Raw genomic sequence first — 25,119 nt, forward strand, 5'->3', positions numbered from 1 at the left:
TGATTGAGGGGCCCTGTCTAAGGGCCTTTTTCTTCGGGTTTGAGCTCCATTGAGAAGTTAGGAATGCAGATGCACAAGAGCCGAGTGTGGGAGATAGCCTTCAAGTTCCAACAGCGCCGGGCAACCCAAAGCTGAGGCCACAGTCATTCTCTCCATCTTGGCCGGTTGGGCCCGATTCTTTTCATGGCGGCATTCCGGTCCATGTTTCCGCGAGGAGCTCATCGACAACGGTGGGGAGGCAGTGGGCGGCGGGGGGCTGCCATTACCGAAATCCTGCTTAGTCACGAGCGGGATCGGAGAAACATGGCGGCACAACCTAGTGCGTGGGGCCCCCACCGACGGGACGGTATCCAACGCTCCGGGACCTGGAGCCCGGCCGCTCCGCCGCATGGTGGACCCGGCTTGATGCCATTATCCGAACAAGGACAAGACAGATCCCGACGTCATGCATTCCGCTACACGCTAGCCGCCTTATCAATTTGTTTTGTCTTGGCGTGAGGGCATGCCGTACGTATGCTGTGTAGATGCCATGAACATTTGTAGAAGTCCGGGCATGGAGTGAAAGTGTACCTACCGTTCCTCTGTTATGCATACTGAACAGAGAACGACGTCTGCCTCTTCCCTTCCTGTAAGGGTGTTGCCGGGCGGCCACTTTTGCGCGGACTTCGTTAGACTGTGGCCGTAAAGGGAGGATGGTGGTGTAGCCTCAACCAGATCATCATCCATCAGTCGGGAACATCTCAGTCAACATAGGCTACAAAATGCCCCGAAGCTGTGGTGTCTTCCTGTCCCGACCGTCCGGTGCGGGCTCCCGTGTTTCGGGGGCTGCTCTAGCGTGCAGAGCGGAGCGCCGCGACGTGAGACACCATCAACCCCAAGACAGAACTCGCGCCGAGAAGCCCTTTTCCCCTCTGTCCTCCCCTCCTCCTCCCACTCCCCCCGCCTTTCTTATGCTAAATGCACCTTCAGGCTTCTTTCATTCATTTGGTTTCAAAGATTTCCCGCGCGCCCAGGGACACACACTGGACCTGCGATCTGGGCAAACCCAGTGAAGGGGGGAAGGGGGGGGGGGGGCATATGGATAGATGGGGACCATCAATTCAACACCTCATGCTATTGCTCCTTTATTCTTTCTATCTGGGTCCCTTCATTATGCCTAAACGGCTCATTGGGTTGGAAGTTAATACCCAACATTAAGCTTACTCTCGAGCCATTTACCTGCACATCATATCAGTGACACTAGCAACCTACTGCGATCTCCGGCCAATGTCCCAACAATACCATGAGAACCTGGGCAATGGAGATAATGGGGTTTAAAGGTTCAGCGAGACTCACACACGAACACGAGAGCACTGTCACTGTCACTGTCAATGTCTGCATACGTACGCATACTTCGTTTCGGCCTACTGCAGCCAAGGGGGTGTGGGAGGAAGCAGAAAAGCCAGTGCAAATCTGCACAGCCCCTTTCTCCCTTCCCCTCCAAAGCCCAAGACTGGTGAACCCGTCCTCGAGGATTGATTGACTTTTCACGTTGTCACTCGTTCGTTCGTCCTGTCTTTTCCCCGTATAGTTAGTTGAACTAGCACGGGGACTTCTTGACTGCTGCTGTCGGCCAGCCCGTCATGTAAGAAATCCATCTGACCTTTTTCTACGACAGTAGTGTCGAACATATGTCGAACTAGTCCCACAATCCGTGGGAACCAATCGCTTTCAAGACACCACGAAGTAAGCAGTTCTCGTGAGAATCCGACGACGTGTCTATCTCTGTCCAAGACGTCGTCCTGAGTCTCTGGTGTCCGGGCCCTTGAGATATGGAGTCGCAACTTCTAACCTTCGCTACAGACGACACACCTGCAATGTGAACTACTGACGGGGTTTTGACGTCGCCCCTGCAAGAAAATGTTTGTGGTCGTCGAGTTTCACTCCTTTCTCGGTTTTATGGTTGTTCATCATTTGTTTGATGATCCGGGGATCTAGCACAGGAGGCAAAACACAACAAACACGTTATGGAGTGCACTGCAAAAAAGCGCCTCCAATATTGGGTAATGGTTACGGAGTAATGTCTCGTCATATGGGGTGTTAGGGTAGGGGGGCCAGCACGGAGGGTGAGGAAGCTCGGCCTGTGTTTGAGCCGGCCGGGGTCGTCTTCTCTCTCTTGGAGTCAGCTCATGAGTCTTGATCTTCTCTTTAAGCTTGGTGCCACTCTATTAAGCCCTATGCCCTGTTCCTCCTCCGCTGATATGCATCATCGGAAGTGAAGATCCCCCTCTTCGTTAACTTTACAAAGTTTGCATTGACCATGTCAGGAGGATTGACAGCCCGAACATGATCGACCACTTTTATGGATTCAAGACCTTGGGATAACTGTCAAACGTAAAAAGAATTCCTCACAGAACGGGCGCAACACACCCAAGAGTCTGAGCCTTGCGACGTCGAGTGGCAAAATCGGCACTATATACTCGGTGTGCGCGAAAGCGGCCGTGAGGTATTTGGGCTGTGCTGTGCAGCCTGTGCTGGTGAGCACGTTTGGAAAAGGTTGTGCACATTCTCTCATGTCGATATCCGAGACGTCGCCAACTCGACGACACCTTGTACATGGCAGTACATGGAGGGAACAACTTTATCCGTTTCCCGGCTGCTGCTTGGAAAGTTGGGGCAAAACGGCGCGCAAAATATCTGTACACTACACAGTAACACGGGTCACAGTCAGACACTTTGCCATGTTTTCCCAGGGGATACCCGTGTCAATTCAATGATCGACCGACTAGCCCCTGGGGTGTTTGACGTCTCGGTCGCTAGTGACTACCCCCGTGCAGCGTGCCTCCCCAGTGGGCAGGCCGTAGCCGGGTGCAATTGCGGGCAAGACGGGCCAAGACCATGAAAAGAGTGAAAAGAGTCTCTTGGAAACGGCTTGCGGGGTGGTCTTCGCTTTCGTAGACCAGTCTGGGAAGAGCCTGCGGGGCTGCCATCTCAAGCGTCCACTTTGGGTGGTTATGCCACGAGGTCATGGGGACCAGGGGGCTTGCTTGCAACATGTGGACATGACAGACTTAATTCACCTGTGACCATAGACCTTGAGAAGCCAGTCAAGACTGAGCAATGGTGCGGTCTTGGCGGACATGATGATGAGGAGTAGGAATTGTAGATGGCAAAGGGTCCTGAGTCTGAGAGGGTTCAGTCGTGCTCTGATAGTCCAAGTGCACAAAAGACCGAGCAGAGAGTCCCTTCAGACCTCTGTCTGCCTGTGACATCCATGCTCGCAATATGAGGTGAATCGATCAAAGTCGGGGTTTGGCCGAAGGAGGGACGGAATTTGGAGTTTGGTTGAAAGGGCCTTTGCAAGAGACGGCCAACCACGACATGAGGATGGGAGTGGTAGAGGTGTGGTAATATGTCCGCAGTTCGGTCGAAGCGTATCTAGACGACGACGACGACGACAATGATTACGACTCCGCTTCTCTTGAAGCGGCTCAATGAGGCGATGCGTCGTGCATGGTGTTTCTTGTTTCCTGCGGGCTGGTGGGCACAGGAGCGTTGGATGGTGTCTCATGCAGCCGAAAAGGGAGCGAGTTGCAACTGGGAGCCTGGGAACCAGTGAGAAGGAGCAGGAGTCGCGAATGCCACGGCAGGCCTTCTCCGGATGTGCACGACAGGCGAGAAGGGCGGGCCACTGCCCTGGGCCAGGCCAGCGGTGAGTGCGGGCCGCATATTTGTTTGAGAGATCATGGTCGAGAGGGCGTACGGAGTAGGGTAGACTGGATTCTATTTACAGACGACTTTTGACGCTGACGAGGGGGGAACTTTCGGAGAATGAGGAATGAGGGGCCAACCGCGCAGTGGGCGAGGGGGAAAGCCAAGAATGTTCCGAAGCAGCGTTGTGCGGCGTGCCGGGGTAGAGAAGTTTCGCGATGACTTCTTGGTGGTATCCGCAGGCAGGAGAAATAAACTCGAGATAGATTAATTAAATGGAGGGGTTTGGAGACGCACGCACCTGATCTGGTCTGACTTGCCCGTTGCTGTTGCCCACCCATGATTCATCTACACGTGTATTCGTTTACGTATGTGGGTTCTTGGTGTACCTTAGGCATCCGTACGCAGTAACGGGTACTTTGGATACGCAGGTACGTCAGATATAGCCCAAGTATCTCGAGTTTATTGCGCATATATTGCGTGTATGTCTGGTGGTGATGTTCCGCCGCTTCTGGTGCATGACGCCAGATAGACGAGCATGGACGTTGAAGAGCTCGGTGTTGCTGGAGACGGAGAAGTATCGTTCCGACTCTTGTTCGAAATGCAACAGTCCATAAACAAAAAGGGAGGTTCGTCGGGTTACACCCGAACAATGGCGAGAAGGACTCGCTGGCATTCGAAGTGTGCAGCAGATGGATCATGGAATTCGACAGAGCATGGAAAGTGCCAATGCCACCCCGGCAAGACGTGGAGTGTTCCCTTTCCCAGTCGGGTGCGCTGCGACTGCAACGGGAAGGCCCCATACACCACAGGGCATCTGCCACCAAGATGTCTTGCAGTTGCGGCGTTTCCAAGGCAGGCGCGCAGTTGGCCGGTTCGGCGCCACAGACGAGACTTATGCAGGGGTAACGGCCGGTACGTAGATAGGTACGTATTGACAATAGGTACTTACCTAGGTAGGTAGTGACCACCCCGTATCATCATCAACCAAGGTGAGAACTACCGGTAAGCTTGTCATTTGTAGCGCAAGTCGACAAATGGTTCTGGCATGTCTGGCATGAGATTTCAAGTGAAGCAAGGAAAACGAGGTGTGGAGGGGCCGCCAACCAACGTGTTTAGCGTTAGACTGTCACAGGCAAGCCGCAGACCGCAGACCGCAAAGGAACGGTGGACGGTGAACCCAACCACCAGTCCAATGAAGAATGTAGAGTCGAGAGCTTATTGTCCATACATTTTCCATACTATCTTCTACTTACTCTCTACACACAGGAACACCGCAAAAGAGAATACCTTTCCTGACTCCCTGGTACTCTGGCACTCTCTACACAGTAAAGTCGTTGGACAGGAACTTGTAGGTCGGTAGTGATTACTAGTGTGCTGCGTCGTGAGGCTGGGGGCCCCTGGTCTGGAACGTGCCTGGGGTTGCTTGGAGGCGGGTTCTCGTGCTTCAGGTGTGTTACAGACAGGGGGGTCGCCGTTTTTGGACTGGACACTCCATCTCTTCCTCTTCCTCCTCCTCCTCCCTCTTTCCCAGTCCCATTCCTGTCGCTGCTTCACCCTTCACAGCCGTTATTGGACAACGTTCACGTATCTGTTTCTCTCTGTCTCTCTGTCTCTCAAGGTCAGACCCCATCCCTGCAGTATCGGTTCCCATCTTGATGCGTCTACGCTTCCACTCTTATCATGATTCGTCCATCAATACCCGGGTCCCAGCGCTGCAGCAACTACGTCCTGTCACTCTCTTCCCAAAGGAACCTTCTCAGACACGGCCACCAATGCCCGTTGGATCAATCCCGCGATGCGCCCGAGAAAGAGATGTGTGTGAGACTGTGAGAGGAGAGATCCATCAAACATTGATCAATCCTTCCATGCTGCGCTGCGACAGACACCATCAATGCCCGTGCTTTGCTGCCGCTGCTGCTGCCGCTGCTGTCGCCGCCGCTTCCCTTCCTGTTATGAGAAAGAAAGAGAGTCCGTTCCACGAGTCGGTTCAAGTCGAGTCAAACAACCAACTTGAGGGAGGCTGCGTCTGGAATCGTACTAGTGTACGGATGGATACCAAAGGCCAAGGACGCAAAGCCATCTTTCAAGTTCCTGATCTTGCGAGCTTGCGGCATGCCTTGCATTTGCAGCTGGAGCGGCTGCAGACTTGCATGCCCGTCCTCGGCGCCCTGTCATGGGTTTAGTACCTTACTTGGGTTTGGTGACTTTGGTTTGGCCTGGCCTGGAGTCTGTTCTGGTCTAGTTCTGCCTCTGGTCCAGTCATGGTCTAGGGTCTGTCACTTTGGTCGTCCTCGATTAGAGTAAGGAGACGTACCCGAAGTAACGCTGTCGCTCGGCGCCTACCGCTCTTTTTCTTCCTCCTCCTTCTCCTTCTCCTCTCTGTATGGAGTTCCTCATTGTGAAGTACGGATAGCCTGTACGGTCCACGGATAACCCTACTCCCTCAAGACTCAACGGTGCTCACCTCCCCCGGTTGATGGGATACACTTCGGTCCTCAATACCACAGTACACACGCCTGTGGTCCATGCTATATCATGTAACACGCAAGTGCCTGCTTGCATGTTGCAAACCGGTGCCCGTCTCTGTTTGTGAGAGGTCCAGAAAGAGGTGTGTGTGGTCCCTGTCCCGCACGATCGGAGAGACATCCCGCGAGCCTCAGTCAAGACTCAGACCCTGCCGTACCAGTCCAAACCGGTCCATACCAAACTACTCCCGACCAGGCCCTGGCTGGTCCTCTCTTAGTCTTCCCTACCATACCTAACCATAACCTTGCCCGACCATACCTTACCCTGCCATACCCTCCTTTAGTCTCTTACACTCCCTTTACCCCGATCACCCTCCTCGTCTTCTTCCTTACCACCACCACCTTCGATTCTCTTCGTGACACCCTTCTCACGCCTTTTTCGACTTTTCATCTTCTTCGTCTCCCAACTAGCTTGGTGATTGCTTCTTTTCTATTCTCAGCGTCTTGTTTATTCGCTTCGATACCGAGAACGACTACTTCGACGACATTGACGACTTGGATCTTCGACGACACAGTCTCACCCTTGAGACTGTCTGCGCGCAGTGTTCCTTGCTTACACGTGTATTCGTCCACGGAAGAACTGACTTTCTCACGGCTCTCACGCCGTTTATGCTTCAGAAGGAACCGGTTCCTAATGAGCTTTTGCGAATCGACCTAGATGGCCGGCTAGGCTTCTCCTAGTATCAGTCTATTTTCTTCAAACCCGACTCGGGGTCCTTGTTCGGTTCTCGAAACCATTCAGTTTTTTGCGACTGGAATCGCAACATATTGCAGCAATGTCGAGTCCAAATCGGAACGCGAACCTCCCGGATGGGGCTTTCATCACGACTTTCAATGGCAAGAGGTGTACGGCGAGGCCGAGGAATGGGAATAAGTCAAAGTCGAACAACCAGCAACGTGCCTCGACGAGTACGTCTCACTCGACATCGACAACACACTCGACGACGCGATCGACACCCCCTCCGCAAGTGAGCTCGTCACCGCCTCCGCCTCCAGCAGTTGCAACGCTCGCTCCTGCTCCTCCGCCGCCGCCTCCTCCACCACCGCAAACAACACCACCGCCGCCGCCACCACCACCAGCTGTTTTGACCACTAGTTCAGCGAGTACGACGAGCTCCTCATTACCTCCTCCTCCCCCTCCCCCTCCCCCTCCTCCAGTAGTGAACACCCCATCTTCAAATCCACTGCCTCTGCAGCAGACACAAGCGCCGCCTGCTCCAGTCGTATCGAGTCCTCCTCCACCTCCGCCGCCGCCGCCGGTTCCAGCAGTATCAACGTCTTCTTCTTCTCAGCCTCCAATCGTTGACGCTGAACCGCCGGCGACGATTCCTACTTTCCAAAACATTCCCGCTATTCCTGCGCAGAGTTCTCCTCCTACTCCAGCCCAGATCTTCCCCCCCGCCTCATCTTTTTCTTCTTCCTCTTCAATACCTGCCCCAGTCGTGTTGCCACCTGTTCCAGTAACCAGCCAGACTGATGCCAACGCAGTCCCAACACCAACTCCTTCTCAAGCGCCCCCCGCTTTTTTCAGCAATATCAGCCCATCACCCTCACCTACGAGCAGCGCAGGAGCAGGCGCTGGGGCTATTGCGCCTTCGCCGCCCCTGAACCCGGGTACTGCCGCAGGCGAGGCAGGAACAGGGAACGATGCTCCTACGACCAGTCAAGCTCCTGCTTCGAGCAGCAGATCTGGGGGCGTGGCAACCCCTGTTGTGATTGCTTCGAGTGTTGTTGGTGCTGTGGCGGTAATTGGCTTGCTGGGGTTCCTGCTTTGGTTCTGGCGGAAGAGGTTGCTGAAGAAGCGTCGGAGCACGCTTCTTACTCCGTTGTCCACGGATCCCAGCTTCAGGGAAAACTCGTCATATGTCATTGACAGAGGATCTTTGGGCCCAACACCGCGCTCAGCCAAGCTCAAGGCCGCGCTTGGCTATAACTTTCAGAGATTCCGCGGCCAGTTCGGTGGATTGGTCTCACGCAACCGGGATAGCGGCTCAACAAATGACCGCGCTCAGTTTATGAATATCTCCCAGCACAGCCGAAACAGCTCATCTCTATCAAACCATGGCGGACCACGAGACGTCGTTACCACAAAGGATCGGGTCAAGGACTGGTGGGAACGGTTGACGGCGGATATGAAATTCAATTGGCGACTCCGCGGCGACAGGAATGTCGAAAAGGACCCATTCGCCTCAGCTCGCAACATGAGCGAGAGGAAAGCGGCCGCGCCAGGACAACCCGACTTCTTGACGCTTTTGGGTATGGACGACAGGGAGGTTGAACGGGAAGCTCAGAGGCGGCGAGTGAGCCGGAACCAAGGCAGCGCCGGCTCCGCCGATCACTTCCTCGGTGGCCTGGGACTGAACTTCGACAACGCTTCCGCCGACCCCTTTTCTGATATCAACGCGTTACCTCATAACTCGGCCAAGCCGGCACCACTCGCCGTGGCCAACCCGGGCAATGGCAATGACAACAATCCCTTCTCTGATGCCAATGCCATATCGGCACCCGCGGCCGCAAGAAAACCGTCATCAACGTATGTCGCTGATGTACGCCGGTCAAGAGGAACCTCTGTCGGCGGTACCACAACCAGGCCGCCAAGCGGCTCAACCTACTCTCCGCGCCTGGACTCCATGTACCGAGACTCGATGCAGAGCGTGGAGAGCTTCGCAACGAGGCGGAACAAGTTCCGATCTGATCCGTTTGACCTGGAAAGACCTGAGCTACTGGGCAGCAGTCTCGGTAGCAGTAGCGGTGGCCGGTTGACGCAGGCCAGCAGCAACTACAGCCAGGTCGGCGGAGGCGCACCGCGCGTACCCGGCAACGCTCACACGCGCGCGGACAGCTTCAGCTCAAAGTATAGCAGTGGTGTGAGCATGGACGGCTGGAGTGATCCAGGGCCAGATGTTGGGCCTTCAAGCGGACCTGGATATCGCAACGAGGGCGCCGAGAGCCCGGTTGCAGGGTACCGGGCCGGAGAGCAGAAGAAGAATGTCGTGAGGAGGCCTAGTGGAGGAAGCCAGAACAGCGTTGGCAAGGCGTTGTAAGGGGAGGGGGATTTCTTTATCATGTATTACCAAAACACATCTTTCACTACTTGTACAAACGTTGGAGATGAGGAGGGTTGAGAGAGATTGGGTCAACCACTATGTGAAGGGAACGATTTCACGCGATATGGGTAGGGGCATTTGAGGAACAGCCACGGCTGGTGATATGGTTGATATGGATATGAGAGAGATTGAGATGAGAGGGTATGATGAAGGATACCGCCCAAAAAATGAAGGGACCCTTTTATTTTCATTTGGGGACCGACTGTGGTGTATTTGGTGTTTTGGAGGAGACAGATCACAACACCCGTGTTCATGTCTTCTGAGCATCCTTTTTTTTCTTCTTTTTTCCTGTTCTCTTCCCTTCTCACGAAGCAAAAGTCAAAACTTCTTGGCCATGAGACACCCCATACTCATTCCCGGCTTCCCTGCCCAGCTTCTTATAAGCGGGTTGCGACGGCCGGGGGAGGAGCAGCACAAAGCCTGTTCCACTGTAATGGTTTTGTTAGATGAATCCTACAAAGTGAAAACTTACCCCGTTGAAATATGTCCGTATAAAACGGCCATCCGCAACATGATTTGCTGTGACATGACTGATTCCTGAATTGTTCGTTATCCTTCGGAATGTGGTAACAGTAAGGAATCAGAAATGCCTGCGTGTACTCTGTGCCCATTCCATCAAGTAATGCTAGGGTAAAACGACATGAATGGCTGCGACTTGTACGTAACCGGAGACGAGACCGGCCGTCCGGGCGCCCGGCCGGGGGTGGCCGGCAGGAAAAAGAAGCATGAATTTGGGATGCAAGTGGGCTTGTACGTACCGTACCGCCTTACCTTAGGTAATGGGCCTATCTTATTTAGGTAGTCTGAATATTACGGATACTGATAAGGAACAATTCGGTCCCGTGATGAACAGCTGGCATGAAGTGGCGCCGGCAGCTGCGCTGTTGGTCGCGAACCCCTGTCGAATCACACCACTTGCACTTCCCGTCCCGGGACATCTGTCATAGTTACGTACCTTGCCGTCTGAATGTCTGCCAGGTCAGGTAATACCTACACAGCTCATGCGTGGTTGGTGTTGTGGGTGGTGCTGACACATGGCAAGAAAGCAGCCAAAGTCAAGGAACAAGACGTAAAAGCAACCTCGCTGTGCATTGGGTAGGATTAGTTGCGTACTCCCTTAGGTAGTCCAGAGAGGTCAAACACCTAATTACCCCTCATTCGGCGGCGACCACTCAGCCGTCGACAGCTTCCAACGACGTCAAGCCCCGGGGGCAAGCCAATGCACCGTGCCCGTACACACCACACCGAGGTAACTTGGGCGTTACGTCAAAGGGTCAGTCCACCGCTGTCTACCTACCTTGGGCACCTCAAGGTAAGGTAGGGAGGCTAGGCACAGCTCAAGGTACCCAAAGATAAAGATACCAGGAAAAGAAAAGATATTCACTGCCCGCCTTCTGTATAAGAAATTCAACCTCGAACTAGCGGCACTGGCCTAACTTAGTGATCGCGAAGTGACAGAATCTCTCGCTCCTCCCCGTTGCATCAGCATCCCAATAAACGACCCCATCACGCAACAAACAACAGACTGGAGACTTTCCTCCGACTCCTCGTCCCGTCCTGCTTACGGAAATTCCTATCCACAAATACTTCCATATATCTACAGATAGACCTCGGTGTGTAACCTACGGGCCAACCCCATACCTCTGCGGCGGGACCGATCCGAACTCACCACCGTTGGCCGAAAGCTAAAAGTTGCACCGGTGACAAGCCCCGTTGTCCAACGACCTAGCTTACTCTCGGATTACCCTACTCAACCTCCTTACCGGCCACTTTCTACTCGCCTTGCCTAATCAACACGACACCAAATCGAACAGCCCAAGCCATTCAGCCCATCTCCCTTTTTTCTTCTTTTTTGCTTACAAGCTGCCGCCCTTAATAAAACCACTGTCGTTTTCGTTCAGCACATACCCTTAGCTGGAAGGGAGAGAGAGGAACAGAGAGAGCGAGCACCACATTGCCCTCCGTTGCTCCCCCGCCGCCTCGACTACTCTTACATAGCGCACGTCTACTCGATGATAAGCCCTTGTCCGGCCACCGCAACCGACCTGTTCCCATATATGCCACGCTATCTTCTCCACGTCCACCCTTGAAAACCGGACCTAGCCACCCCACCACGTCCGACCACCCACTGCCGGTCTCGACATCATATGCTGGCTTGACCCGGACATCAAGACAGAGAGAGAGAAAGAGAGATGGCTTACCAGAGTCCTCCAGAAACACCATCCTCCTCCGGCGCCCACACGCCAACCCACTCTTCCTCTACAGCACCGTCATTATCGAATTCTGTCATCACAACAATGTGGTCCGGTCTGATACGCCGCTTCTCCTCCGACCTTCCAGAGTCCTACGGTCACAACGGGCACCCGCACGAGCCTTCACACCTCTCCCACGCGCAAACCGAGCCCGCCGGCGGCGGTGGAGGGGGCTTCCAGGATGGCATCAATGGTGTTTTTTTCCCTAGTCACCAACCCATTCGAACTGCGAGCCCGTTCCGTCCACCGCCTCTCGATCCCATTGTTCTGCACGGCTATAAGGAGAGCACTTCGCAGAGTGCCAGGCTCCTGAGTCACGGCGTGGCCGAGGAGATCCGGATCATGCTCCCAGAAAGGCTTAGGATCAAGGAGGATTGGAGGTTGATATACAGCTTGGAGCAGGACGGTGCTAGCTTGGCAACGCTATATCAAAAGGCAGCTGAATTCCAGGGCCGGCGAGTCGGTTTTGTTCTAGTCGTGAGGGACGACCTAGGCGGCGTAAGTGGAAACCTCTTTTTTGGCTGCTCTTCTCTTTGCCCGACATGTCACCGTAGTCGAAGGCCTCAATATTGCAATAAGCTAATCCTCTGCTCCTCCACGACCAGACTTTCGGCGCCTACCTCTCCGAATATCCACACCCCGCGTCCAAGTACTTTGGCAACGGCGAATGCTTCCTCTGGCGCGCCTCAACCCTCACGCCCCTCCCCCCGCCGCCCTCCGCCGATACGACGAACCTGACGCGCATCACCACGGTCGCCAGCCCGACACGCTCAACCTTTGGCGACCGCAACAACGCACCGTCCCCGGCGCCGAGCGAGTCAATCCGCTTCAAGGCGTTCCCGTACTCAGGCATCAACGACTACTACATCAACTGCGAGACGGGCTTCCTCAGCGTCGGCGCCGGCGACGGTCACTACGGCCTGTGGCTCGACGACAGCCTCGACCGCGGGCACAGCGGGCGCAGCCACACCTTTGGCAACGAGCCTCTGAGCGATGAGGGCGAAAAGTTTGGCGTGTTGGGCGTGGAGCTTTGGGTGCTTGGCGCCTGAAAGATGGACCCGGGTGATTACCAGAGATTAGAATCAGAAAGGAAACCTTAAGTTGGCGGAGATGAGGCCTGGCGTGACGATCGAGAGGGTTGCCGGAACAACAGTACGCTCATGTACGCAGCACAGACACGGAGCACGCTCAGCAACCGCGGACTCTCGTGTTTCTCTGTGGAAGGGGAAAAGGATATGGAAATATATCACACGCAAAAAAGACAAATACACCGCACAGATATACGACTGGGACTGGGGATTGGAACTAGGCGTTGGAGCAATCGGGGCGTAAAGGCGACGGGTTATTTGCAAAAAAGAAACGGCCGACAGAGGTTTATGCGGCACTCACTCCGATGGCAACACTGATGCCGCGAAAAGCTGCTTTTTCTGAGGACTGGATCGAGTCGATTAGGGGCGCGAGCGGAATCGTGAGTTCTATCGCTCCTTCCTCTCCTTCGGGAGGGGCTCCTTGGAGAGTCTGGGAACCTTGCGATCGATATTGGCTTGACACACCTTCAAGTCGACTCTCGCTTCGAGGGACACAATAGTGAGAGCGCTGACTGGACGGAGTGAGCTGGACTGGATTGTACGGGCAAACGAGGATTCAAGACATTTTTAATTTTAACAATACCCCTTTATCAAATCAAAGAATCAAATGTCTCTTTACACGTTCCGCCCCGAAGAATATTGATTGTAACGCCTCAGCTATTATTCTGACCCCGAAGCTCATCTTTCTTTGAAGCAGAATCTATCGAATCCTCCAATTGGCTGAAGTATAGAGTCTCCTGAAACTTGATACGTTGTTCGTTCTCTCTCTCTCTCTCTCTCTCTCTCTCTCTCTCTCTCTCTCTCTCTCTGTGTGTGTGTGTGTGTGTGTCGAGAGATTCCACGCATTGCCATTTCACATTTCTATATACGCACCTACACCTACGTTCCAGCTGATCATGAAAACCCACAACAACCCGGAAAATGGCAATCATCACATCGTCCATTGAAAGCATTTGGGCCCTCCCTGACGTATCGACGAAAGGAATACGGAAATGACTTCGCCAGTATACGAGTTACTTGAGAATTCCTTGACCAAGAATCCCTAACTCTCGTCCATCATCCAGTGCTCCCCTTCTCAATACTTGAGCCGACGACGATTTTGTATCACCCAACTCTATTCATCTCTGCTTATTGAAACGCTTAGCACAGGCCGGGCTTTTCTACCTACAATTCACGTTTATCACATAAATAAAGGTATAACAATTGCATAACTTGCTGTGGGGTTTCAATGTTGTCATTTCATTACAAGCTTGTATCAGTGACGCTGTCGACGATGAGCGGCTGGAGATCTCTTCACGGACGGGCTCATGGAAAGTCAAGTGGCCAAGTAAGGAACGGAAAAGAAGAGGAAATTAGACGAGAAAAGTATTTGCCTATCCATCATTCACTCGACTGATTCTAGTCGAAACTGACTCGCCTCACATATGTTCCTTTGTATCCCCCAATCACCACGGGCTGCACGGCCTTGACTCTCCTATCCGCCCCGTATGGTTTGTCTATAATCGTTTCACCCACCCTCAGGCTCAGCAGCCACGCTGTGATTTTTCTCATTGTCGTCGTCCCGCAGGATCATGTCTCTCTGGCCCACATCATGCACCTGCTGTGGATCGCGTTTTCCTCTCTCGCTTGCTTCTGTTCTTGCTTGAAAATCCTGTGCCATTGCTCACCGCATGATCTCCTGGTAAATCAACTGCTTCAGTTGCTCCTTGCTCAGGTTGTCCTTGTGCTTGTCGAAGTCGAAGAACTCCTCGGGAATGGGAGGCGCAGTAGGCTCGTCATCCGGGTCGTGGTACGGTTCGAGGTAAGGGTGCTTAAGTGCGTCCTCTACGGTGATGCGCTTGACAGGGTTGAAAGCGAGGAGCTTCTCGAGGAGGTCGAGAGCCAGGTCGGACGTCTTGGGGAACAGGGTGCGGAAAGGAACCTTCTTCTTGAAGGGAAGCGAGCGAATGTACTCTCTCGCACGGCGGGACTTGATGCCGTAGTAGTCCTCCATCGTCGGGGTACCAAGAACGTCCAAAATCAGAGTGAGCTGATGGTGGTCTGTCATGTACGTGATCAGCTTTGCATCTTTGATAGGGCGGGATCATAGTCCAACTTACAGTCCTTGCCCGGGAACAGAGGCTTGCCGCTCAGCATCTCGGCCAGAATACAGCCAACAGACCACACGTCAATGGCCTTGGTGTACTCCTTGAACGTCAACATGATCTCGGGAGCACGGTACCAACGGGTCGCCACGTATTCCGTCATGAAACCCGAATTGTCCTCCTGGGATGCAGCGGAACGCGCCAGACCAAAGTCACAGACTTTCAGATCGCAGTTGGCGTTCAGAAGCAAGTTGGAGGGCTTCAAGTCACGGTGAAGGACATTGGCTGAGTGCATAGCCTTGAGAGCGCGAAGGGTTTGGTAGATGAAGTATTGGCAGTGGTCGTCGGATAGGTCTTGGGTTCGAATAACACGGTGCATGTCCGTCTCCATAAGCTCCTGCAAAGAAAATCATGTCAGTAAATGGCCTGTTTCCATCGGTGTGGCACACGAGGACGTATTGCTCACCTGGATGAGGTAAACCTCGTTGAATGTCTCATAGCTGCGGGGTTTCTGGATGTCGAGGATGGAGATGATGTTCTCATGGTTGAAGTATCTAAGAAGCTTCATCTCACGCAGAGTTCTCAGACAGAACATGGAGTGATCGAAGGGTGTGATCTTCTTAATGGCGACCTTCTGGCCGGAAGGCTTGTGTATCGCCGAGCTATAGAGTAATCAATTAGCAACCCGGTCTTTCTCGAACTGTGATTGAGACGGAAGATAACGCACCAGACAACTCCGTATGCACCCTCGCCGACGACATCCTGAATGTCATACTGCTCGCTGACGTTGAACGAGATCTTTCGGGAGCCCGAAGCGTTGGGGGGATTCGCGCGCGACATTGTGAGCGATGTGCGACGATGGTGTCGATGTGGAGAGGAAGTTGCCGGAGCAGTTGGCCGACGGAGTAATACCACACAGGCGGGTCCTCGCGAACGAGATGCAACCTTGGGCGGAGAAAAAAAGGGGGGGGGGGGATGAGGGAGAGAATTAAGTCGTCCTAATAAGGCCGTCTTGTAGAACCACAATTGCTGGTTTGCGCGGTGGTTCAGGAAGGAGGCGAAAGGATTCCGGTATTTGGTTCTGCGGGGGTTATAATTATTGGCGGGCAGGCCGTTTGTGACTTGTCGAAAGGAAGGGTGGGATCGACCGACGGCGGCTGTCTAGAAAAAAAAGATGGGCGTCGCAGACACACACACAAAGCTAGAGGTCGCAAAAACCGGCCGTACTTTGTTCTTTGGTTGGATTGGAAGAAAGAACACGCAACCAAGTCGGTCCAGTCAATGAACAGACAACAGGCGGATCGGCTGTAGAGTATCTCGAGAGGGGGGAAGGATGGGACAGAGAGATGCGGACGGGAGGGTGGAAGGGGACGAGTGTCGTCGGAGGTTCGAAAGTGGGCGAGGGCCGTGTTTCTTGGGTCCGCTCGGGCCTTGGGTGCTGGGTGAGGTCCGCTTGTCACAGGCCGGGATCGTGTTTGGATTTCTTGCCAACGTCTCGGATGTCGGTCACTTTTTTCGTTCTTTTTTCTTCTTCTTTTTTTCTGTCGTCTAGTACTCCAAAGTGGTTGTTGTTGACGGGTATGTGTATTGTGTGGTCTTTGCTCGATAGCAAAGATGTGTTTGAGGAAGGTACGGTAGGCAGGTAATTTGTCGTTTGAGGATGGGTTGCAGTGTGATGGCTTGCAAGTGTCCGGAGTCGAGAGAGGACTGCTTTAGGCGGGAACTGCAGGCTGAGAACTGGTGTTAGCTGAATCGTGTTAGCTGGAAGGAGCTCCAACGGGTCAAGTGACAAAACAGGCAGGTATCCCGGAATGCACAAGGTTAAGCAAGGTGAAGAGGCGCTGGGGAGGGGAGGGTCCTGAACCAGAATGGAACCAGCTGGGTCGTTGGTCGGGTACGGATAAAGGAGCGCTGGACCCAGGAACTGAACACAGGTACTAGCCAGGCTAGGTTTGCAGGACACAAAGCAGTGTTGATCAGCGCAGACGCAGAGCACCCAGAGAATAGAGGGAGCAACCACAGACAGGCAGACGTAGCGGGTGTCCGAACCTGTTCTCTTTGCCTTCTCTGTGGCTTCTCGAAAAGCAATCGATCTTCCGGGACACTTTGGTGCGACAGCGTAGATGCAGCGCAGACAAGCTTCCAGAAGATGAGCGATAGCAAAGCGCGAAGCACAGAGGAAAAAGGGAGCCTGCGTGACTTGGAAGGTGAAGTGAGGGCAAGCGGGTTGCGGGTCGCGACGCAACGAAACGAGGCAAAAGGTAAGGGGAACGGGCGATGAACCGAGCACCCCCTGCGACTGCGACGGGACTTCAGACGAGATACGTCTAAGATGCGCAAACGAGGGACAAGACACCACGACGAAGGCGGGCCCGGAAGAGAACAACGCGGTCGAGCTTCACGAACTCCTGGACCGGGGCCGAGGGATATAGCTGCTGCCACTTGGGTGCGTCCTTCGCCTCTCTCTCTATCTGGCTCCGTGATTCTCGCTTGGAGTTGGCCTACCTAGATAGATGTGTCTGCCGGTATGATCTTCGGGGTGTGAGGGTGAAGGGGAAGCGAGGCGAACGAGACAGAAGGAGGGACGGCTAGGGAAAGTTGAATTGCGAGAGGGTAAGAAAGGCAGGGAACGGGCAATGAGGTCGCCGAGGATTACGGCGACGACGATCTCAGGGTGCCGGAGGGTTGACGGGGGATGGAATGCAAATACACAGGTCAAGACAGGAGGACAAAGACTCAAAGCAAAGTATACGTACCAGAGACTTGCGACGAAGCGAGAATATGCTAAGTGACTGTCGAGGAAGTATGGGGTTAGGTCAGGTCAGGTCGGTATGAGGTTGAGGTAAATTGACCCTCGATATTCTGGTGAATGAAGCCAAGGTGAAAGGAGGGGGCGGAGAGAGAGAGAGAGAGTGAGAGTGAGAGTAAGAGTGAAAGAAGGTGATGAGGCGGCTGTAAGGCTGGAGAAGGAGGAGGAGGAGGAGGAGGAGGAGAAGGAAAAGTCGCAAACGTGCGATGGTCAAGCTAAGGGTAATAAGGTGAGGTGACGGGTGCAATGGGTACGCATTAGAGGTACTGTGGGAAGGTATCCGTAGGTAAAGGCAAGTTCAAAGGTAAGAAGGTAAGGGTGAGAGTTGTGTGGACAAGGCCAGGTCAGATAATCTTACCCCGCTGCAGATTTGTCTTTGTAGAGATGTCACAGTGTCTTGTCTCTCGATGTGATGTGGTGGAGAGGCAGGCGGGCGTTTTAATGAGACCTTGGACGCTTATCCGTAGGGTAAGGTACTGGGTATCGCCTCCTTGTTTTTGTCTTGTCTTCCACCAACAGTACGGAGTAGAGGGAGACGGCAAAGTAGAGGCGTGATTTGTAGGTATTCCTAAGAGGTTGAGATACCTCAGAGAGCGAGACTGAGGGACCTGGGAATGGGATTGAGAAAGGCGGCGCAAGCGGAGGAGAGGGGGAGGGGGAGGGGGAGGGGGTCCAGAGGAGGGGGAGATAGCGGGACCTGGCCCTGGACTAGGTAGCTGGTGGTGTCGGTTGGTTTCTGAGGATAGCTAAGTACCCAAGGTAAGATACCTAATTGCAGGCCTAACAATGGGAGAAAGACAAAGTATCTTGTCTTGAGAGCCAACCAATTTCAAAGCACTCCAGGGCCGAGAACGTTTGCAAGCCGGGCTAGACAACATGCCTTACCTTATTCCCTCAGGTACGAATTGGTGCTTAAGCAGATATCATATGGCCACAACGTGTGGTTAGGTATCGCGAACCACAGCTTGGCAAATCTGATGGATTGCGCAATAAGTAACGGACGGGAACACCGCAGTACTTGGTAACACCTGCTCTCGAGTCTCTCACACTTGGTACATCACTTATTTCCCGGTAGGGAGCACTACCACACAGTAGGTGCCTTACTCTGTGATGGAATCTGTGGACGCCAGAAGGGAGGTGCGTAGCGGCAGTCAAGTTCAGGGACAGAAGCAAGGCAAGTACTTCGTACTGCACAAGGTGACGAGGTACCTGCTTATACCTGCATGTATGGATACCTGAGCTTGAGCCCACCAACGGACGCCGATCCAGGTCAAGATACCTTGACTTGGAAACGTGCTTGCTTCAGGAAACTCCCAAACCCCCCAGGCAAGGGCCACTTAGAAGTTAGACCCAGCCCATCCATTATCGTGCCCGTCGTTTGAACCAGGGCCCAAGCAATGGGAAACACGCGACGCCGTTTCTGCAACCTAGGGGAACCGCATCCTGCCCTGTTCCTACTCGAGTATACGGATACACTACCCAGTACTCAATATTTGTACCTTACCGCATAATGTTGTATCCATGGATACGCAAGTATCCCTCATTACTCTTCCTGGTTCCGCTCTGTGTAGGTAATCCTGATTCTTACGGAGTAGTCCTTGACAACCTTTTACCACCTTAACCTTTGCCTCCATCAAGCATGCCAAACTACAAACACAATTGACGTCAGTGGACCTGTTCTAGCCGAATAACACAATGAATCAAGACGGCTGACTGATGGATGAATGATCTACCTCACGTACTCAAGGAACCCCAACCTGTTTCCATGTGCGACGGGAGAGGGAGCTCTAAAGACTCGCTATCAGGGCTATCCCAGCTTCACCGCCGAGCCAATTGCTGAGCAGACAAAAGAAAGAGAATAGCCAACATGGTACGTGACTGAGCCCGGGCACCAGATTCAAAATGGGCCATCACAATGAGAAGAGGGACAACCCTCGATCGATACGAAAAACATGAGACCGACGTCAATGTTTGACCAACAGGCACAGCCTACGCCACACCCATCCAAGTATCCATAGTCGCCCTTCCGCGTCTACACAACCGCGAGCGAAGGGGAGAACCAGACTGACTACCTATCCGCACCTTAGACTTTCTCGACGACTACTAGGCCGCGTCCGTTCAGGGACTAATTAATCTTTGATTCAGATAAAGTCTAGGCAAGCTCCGCCCCTCCCGCCGACCCGTCAGCCCGAGAGCAATCAAAAACAATCCGAACTTGAACCTTCCATCACCGTAGCATCGAGCCAAAGGTCTCACGATGACCACAGAAGTGCCCCCTTGTGGATCCGTCCCAGTCTTTAGGAACCAGAATCAGTCAAAGTCCAGAACAAATCGAAGCATCAGATAGACGATGCCGTCACCCAGTCTCAAGTCAATGGAAGCAAACCGACTCGCCCTTTGAAAGCTTCGACAGCGGCTACGCATCAATGCTTCTTCCCTGCCAGCTTTCAGCCCACGTTGTCGCGGTCTTGAACGGTAATACTTTTCTATGGTCTAGACTCCGGATCCTCTCCAGTCTCTCCATTCTTCTTCCCTGCCTCCCTGGGTGGGAACAGACGATCCACAACACGGCTGACGAGCTCAAGATCGGGATGGTAAGCCATGCTGTTTGAGGTTTTTCTCCTAGCTTGATGAGATCTTCCAAGTTCTGGAAAGCCAATGTATCTTCTGCTCGTGACGGCACCAGCTAAGCAACATACGGGGAAAGGGGACTTGGGACGGCGCTAGCGGAACGAGCTTGATACATGCATATCCCCGGTATTCCACCCTTCTTGCTAGGGGCACAGGTTCCTTTTCGATGGGCCAGGGGGAACTCCTGCTCACACTATAGAGGGTCACTATCCGTAAGGTACGAGTACCCACGGAGGGTTCGCATAGCTAATAAGGTACTTCGCCGAGCTGCCGGAGCGTCAGCCAAAAGGCCTGTCGCATTGTTACTCACCTCGCTCTTTGCACCACCACCACCACCGCCACCTCTTCCAACAAAAGTTCAACATTCAACAAAGCCGGCTGGACACAATCCAACTCGGTCAAGTGACAGGCGTGCTAATTATATCAGTAACTAATGTGATGGGAGAAATGCCAAAGTCGACTTCTGGACAGTCAATTGGCCAGCACGTCTGCAAGCCATGGCACACGTACAGCCGGCGCCTAGCACCGCCGGCCATTGGCTCCCGAGCCGGCCCCCTCTGTACCCTCGGCGCGTGTGTTTCACCTCTTACTGGTGCCAGTTTCACACAAGCCCACCCAATCAATCAGCCCGTAGCTGAGGTGCCAGATTTCACCTTTTCCCTGCTGCCCCTCATCCTAATTCCCATACCCGCCGCCGAAGGAGAGTACAGGACGGTTGGGGCGGTTGCGATACAAGCAGCCTGGCCTAGACTATCCCCCCATTTCTCGGTTTGGGCGGGTATTGCTCAGTCCCTTCTCTCTCTCTCAGGCACTCTGTAAGTGCAGCATAGATGGTCATATTGGGACTTACGGCGGCTGTCATCACCCCATTCGTGTGGTAGAACCGCTGGGCATCCCAACTGACTGCGCCTACCTACGCCTAGCACCAACAACCAAGTATGACACAAACCAACCCCACAAGCCTCTCGACGTCCCGAGACAAGCTCATTTCCCCAAAGACCAAAGGTTCCGAGAGACTAGTCAACTCTCCTACGAGCTACCGCTCTACACACAAGGCTCCCCATCAACGTCTCTCAGTCACGAGTCACGAGTCACTGGCGTCGTCTATTACCGGAACCACATACCGGAGCTATCCACATTTGTACTCGTCCATCGTCTGCCCGATCACATGCAGATGTCCAGGTTGTGGCGTGTAAAACTCATTCGGCCAATATTCTTTTGCGTATTGATCTCTAGTTTTGATAGAGACAATGGTCTAAATAAACCTAGTTACCACATGCTACCACCTTTCCACTTGCAATTGTCCCCTTAGTACCGCTTCTCCAATCATGTAACAACCTACGTCGTCTTGTTAGCAATACCATCCTGACAGCAAACTGCCACTTTACGGTGGGTTAAGTGAGGGGTGGGGAAAGAGCAGAAACTTACCTTTTCTCTAAGAATACCAAGCCACTGTGCCGCGCTCATGCCCTGGTCCGCTCTGTCCTCCACGAGTAGTGTCTGCGCCCACAACTTAAGGCTCGGCTCTCCGTCTTCTCGGACAATGTAGAGATGGGGCAAGATGATGCTGCCGACTCCCTTGGACTTGTGGTCCCGGCTCTTGTGAACGACTGCCCGTACCCGCTCGTTGAAATCGTTATCCAGCTCCGGAAGAGCACCCTTGCCCACCCGCAGCTGGGTCCTGTCCTCAACCCCGAACACGTCGGCCAACAGCTGCGGCACGGCATCCCGGCCAGCCCAGAGGAACTGCGTTTGGCCGTCGTCGATGAGGTACAGACCGTACGGAGCAAATCTTTCTGACGAGAGATTCGCCGGCGGCGGGAGCACAATTTGGCTCGTCTCCGAGTCAGGCACACCTGCGTTGTCGGGCATGTCGTGCAACGAGTAGAGACGGGGGTAGATGTATTGCATGAGGAGAGGGACGGGAAGCGTCGAAAGCAGACAGAGGGCTGCCGATCGCAAGTCTGACGGGATTTGAGCCGACTTGCGGAGGCCGACATTCTTCATGAGACCCAAGAAGAGGATGGGGAGGCCGCGCAGGTTAGAAGGGAACTGTAGCCCGCCGCCCATGCTGCCGCCGGCGAGCTCCTTTCTGAAGGTTTGCAAGAGCTCAATCAACTTGTTCTGGAGAGAGTCGCGAGCAGCTTCCAAACCGCCGCTCAAGGCACGCTCGACTGCCTTGTGACTGAAGTAGGTGGTAATTGCCTGCTGATCAGCCGAAGCATAGATATCGGCGAGGTTTGTGGTCGTCGGAAGAGCCAACGTCATGACGCGGATGCGACGCTCTCCATTGCAGGTTGTGTGGAGAACGGCAGTCTGCAAGCACACCACGTTCTTCGTGAGGTTTTCGTCAATGGCAACCTCAACGACGTAGCATTGATCGCGAGGGAAGGCGGGGAAGGCGCAAAGATCAGAGCTTCTGTTGAAGAAGTTACCATAGAAGGCGTTCATACGCAGGCCAGTGGTGGCACGAACACGGAGCACTGCTTCCAGTCCGATCTCTGATGACAAGTAGTCACTGAACTCGGAGGCAAACTTGATGGCGTCTTCCGGACGGCCGGCGTTCCAGCCCGGATAAAACCAAGTCTGTCCACCAGTGTACCTGGGCAAGTTGCTCAGAGAGGCAACATCCTGGTATTGCGAGGAGAACAGGAACATGTCGATGGAGACCTGGTTCTTTGAGCATTCTACAGCAAAGCTCTTGTAGAAACTGTTGGCAGTTTGAAGCAGACTGCTTTCCTTGCTTGTACCCAGCAACTTCTTGTCTTCGCGCATGTCCAGCTTACCAACGCCAACATTGGGCAGCGAAGCGCTGAGCACCACAATCTTTCCGCCGAGAGCCGAAATCAGCTTGTGGCCAGCTCGAAGGGCCGAGCCCATGGCAGATCCGTTGTTCTGGTTGCTCTGGTACATTTCGGGCAGCTTGGTCAGGAAGCTCTCAATGCTCTGGCGGCTTTCCGTCAAGGGCACCAAAAGGTCTTGAGGCACCGGCAGGAATGGCTCGTCCAAGTCGCTGACGACTAACATGCTGGTCTCCGTATTCTCTTCCCCGTCCTTGGGGACTGAGAAGTAGTGCAGGCTGGAGTCTACGGCAATGAAACCCAGGCGAGTTCGGCGATCGGCATTAGGTATTCTGTCGAGGCTATCCAGGATGGTTCGGGCACTGGTTGCGAGGAGGCCGGTTGAAACAGCAGCATAGCTCACGTCGAAGAGGAATAGGTAAACCAGCGGCTGAGGCGGGCGCACCATGTACTCCTGAGGCGCGACAAACTCGACAACGGAATAGTTGAGCTCGTAGCGTCCCCAGCGATCAGTGCTCCGTTGCGAAGCAGCATCCCAGTCGAAAGCTTGAGGAACATCGTTCGTCAGGTTGCACATATTACAACGCCAACGGTGTCCATGGTCCAGGAAGGTAACAAAAGGGTTGATGTATGTTCTGCAGCGTCGGCAACGCGCGATGACCTGGTCCTGCACCACGGGAATTGGGTCCTCACTATCGTGGAGAGCTCCATAAGGCTGGATAACGAGCGCAAAAGGTAACCTCGACTTCTTCAGAAGGGAGTGTGTTGTCGGGACGGCGTTGAGGGTGGAGCGCACGTATTTAGGACCGCAGTTCGCATCTGGGGAGGGAGTTACGCTAGTCTAGAGGTCTAGTTGTCAGAATAGAGCTCCAGGACTACAAGCATGAGTGGTGACGTACGTTGGGAGGAAGAATAATGGGAGGAGGGGGCAAGTCTAGCTCGGACACGTTGAACGGCTGATTCATCAAGTCGGTAGGGTAGAGCTGGTTCAGAGCCACGGGACGAGCAGCCTGGCCAGGAGGAGGTTGCTGCTGGGCTTGTTGGCCGCCGAGGTTCATACCGGCCATCTGCTGGTTGAGGCCGCCGACGCCGGGAGCAGCAGGGGCAAGGCCGGACGCAGGATATCCGGCATCGGGGGCCGCATACGCGCCGTAGCCTCCGGGTTGAGCAGCAGGAGGCTGGGGCATGCCGTACTGCTGGGGTTGAGGCGAGCCATAGGCGGCGGCAGCAGGCTGAGCATCCTGTGCGGGATAGCCACCATAAGCCGCGGCCTGGGGCTGGGGCATGCCATATTGTTGTCCTTGAGCAGGTGCGCCGGCCGTGTTGGAGTTGGCGCCAGCTCCGAACTCATAAGCTTGGGTGGCATAGCCTCTCTTCTTCTTCTTGCCTTGGTCGGCTATAGCTGGCTGGGCAGCTTGAGCTCCCTGTGCATCGTAGCCGTCCTGAGGCTGGTCGGAGTAAGGTTGTTGCTGCGGGGGATATTGGCCGTAGCCGTCGTTCGGCGCCGACATGTTGGGCGGTCGGGGCAAGGACGAGGTTGCGCTCGATAGTCTTTGGGTGGGCTAGGATCCAAGCTGTGGCTTTGCGATGGATGGGAAAGATTGATGTTGGGAATGCGATCTGGTCGAGTGTGGCCAATGCCGGCTTTTTGGATGTACGCAACAGGTGGCGTGGCGTTAGGTAGCGAGGGGTTCAAGGACAGCAAATGTTGGTCAATGGAAATGTGTCCACATGAACTAGATGACGAAGGGTGTTGGAGATACGTCAAGGCGAGGCTACCTTGAGCTAGATACCCGAGCCGCGCTGCGATTGAGAAAGGGAGGGCAAAGTTACAGTAAACAGCCTCGGGCAGAGTCGAATGGACAGGTGGTTCAACCCACTGAATCCAGCTCCAAGTCGACTAGGTATGCACCACTATCGCAAGCAAGGGCTTAACTGGCAGGCTTAGCTGGAGTGTGTGAGTGTCCCATCATGGCAGCGGTCAAGGACATGTGGCGGGGAGCTTCAGTGCACAGGCCAAGTGAGGCTGAGGCAGACGGAGCGCGGAATAATGGTCAGCCCGGAGATGGCCCCGCGCCGGACCCCGTTCGGCAGATTCCCGGCAAAGGCCACACTTACACAGCCAGGTG

The 25,119-nt window shown here is 54.1% G+C and overlaps 7 protein-coding genes across 7 annotated transcripts; 2 read left to right on the plus strand and 5 right to left on the minus strand.

The window, feature by feature from the left end:
* Positions 1–2,387: 2,387 nt before the first annotated feature.
* CCOS01_07700 (uncharacterized protein) lies at positions 2,388–2,597 on the minus strand (the record flags this gene model as incomplete). Its single annotated transcript, XM_060455863.1, has 1 exon — positions 2,388–2,597. The coding sequence occupies one exon, from the start codon at positions 2,595–2,597 to the stop codon at positions 2,388–2,390; it is 210 nt and encodes a 69-aa protein (XP_060313755.1).
* Positions 2,598–5,547: 2,950 nt separating this feature from the next.
* CCOS01_07701 (uncharacterized protein) lies at positions 5,548–6,115 on the minus strand (the record flags this gene model as incomplete). The annotated part of the gene is made up of 4 exons (XM_060455864.1): positions 5,548–5,640; positions 5,740–5,861; positions 5,899–5,959; positions 6,008–6,115. Coding segments are annotated over 4 exons (384 nt in total), but the record flags the coding sequence as incomplete, so codon positions are not given.
* Positions 6,116–6,994: 879 nt separating this feature from the next.
* Positions 6,995–9,262, plus strand: CCOS01_07702 (uncharacterized protein; the record flags this gene model as incomplete). Its single annotated transcript, XM_060455865.1, has 1 exon — positions 6,995–9,262. The coding sequence occupies one exon, from the start codon at positions 6,995–6,997 to the stop codon at positions 9,260–9,262; it is 2,268 nt and encodes a 755-aa protein (XP_060313757.1).
* A 2,255-nt stretch (positions 9,263–11,517) lies between these two features.
* CCOS01_07703 (uncharacterized protein) lies at positions 11,518–12,626 on the plus strand (the record flags this gene model as incomplete). The annotated part of the gene is made up of 2 exons (XM_060455866.1): positions 11,518–12,075; positions 12,183–12,626. 2 exons carry the CDS (start codon positions 11,518–11,520, stop codon positions 12,624–12,626), a joined length of 1,002 nt encoding a protein of 333 aa, XP_060313758.1.
* A 1,702-nt stretch (positions 12,627–14,328) lies between these two features.
* Positions 14,329–15,589, minus strand: CCOS01_07704 (mitogen-activated protein kinase; the record flags this gene model as incomplete). The annotated part of the gene is made up of 4 exons (XM_060455867.1): positions 14,329–14,705; positions 14,765–15,146; positions 15,216–15,411; positions 15,477–15,589. The coding sequence occupies 4 exons, from the start codon at positions 15,587–15,589 to the stop codon at positions 14,329–14,331; spliced, it is 1,068 nt and encodes a 355-aa protein (XP_060313759.1).
* Positions 15,590–15,795: 206 nt separating this feature from the next.
* Positions 15,796–16,461, minus strand: CCOS01_07705 (uncharacterized protein; the record flags this gene model as incomplete). The annotated part of the gene is made up of 1 exon (XM_060455868.1): positions 15,796–16,461. A coding segment is annotated over one exon (666 nt), but the record flags the coding sequence as incomplete, so codon positions are not given.
* A 5,066-nt stretch (positions 16,462–21,527) lies between these two features.
* CCOS01_07706 (Sec23/Sec24 trunk domain-containing protein) lies at positions 21,528–24,501 on the minus strand (the record flags this gene model as incomplete). Its single annotated transcript, XM_060455869.1, has 2 exons — positions 21,528–23,831; positions 23,890–24,501. 2 exons carry the CDS (start codon positions 24,499–24,501, stop codon positions 21,528–21,530), a joined length of 2,916 nt encoding a protein of 971 aa, XP_060313761.1.
* Between the last annotated feature and the right edge of the window lie 618 nt (positions 24,502–25,119).

This window comes from Colletotrichum costaricense (assembly GCF_030867565.1).
Source record: "Colletotrichum costaricense strain IMI 309622 chromosome Unknown Scaffold_7.1, whole genome shotgun sequence".
Lineage (NCBI taxonomy): Eukaryota > Fungi > Ascomycota > Sordariomycetes > Glomerellales > Glomerellaceae > Colletotrichum > Colletotrichum costaricense.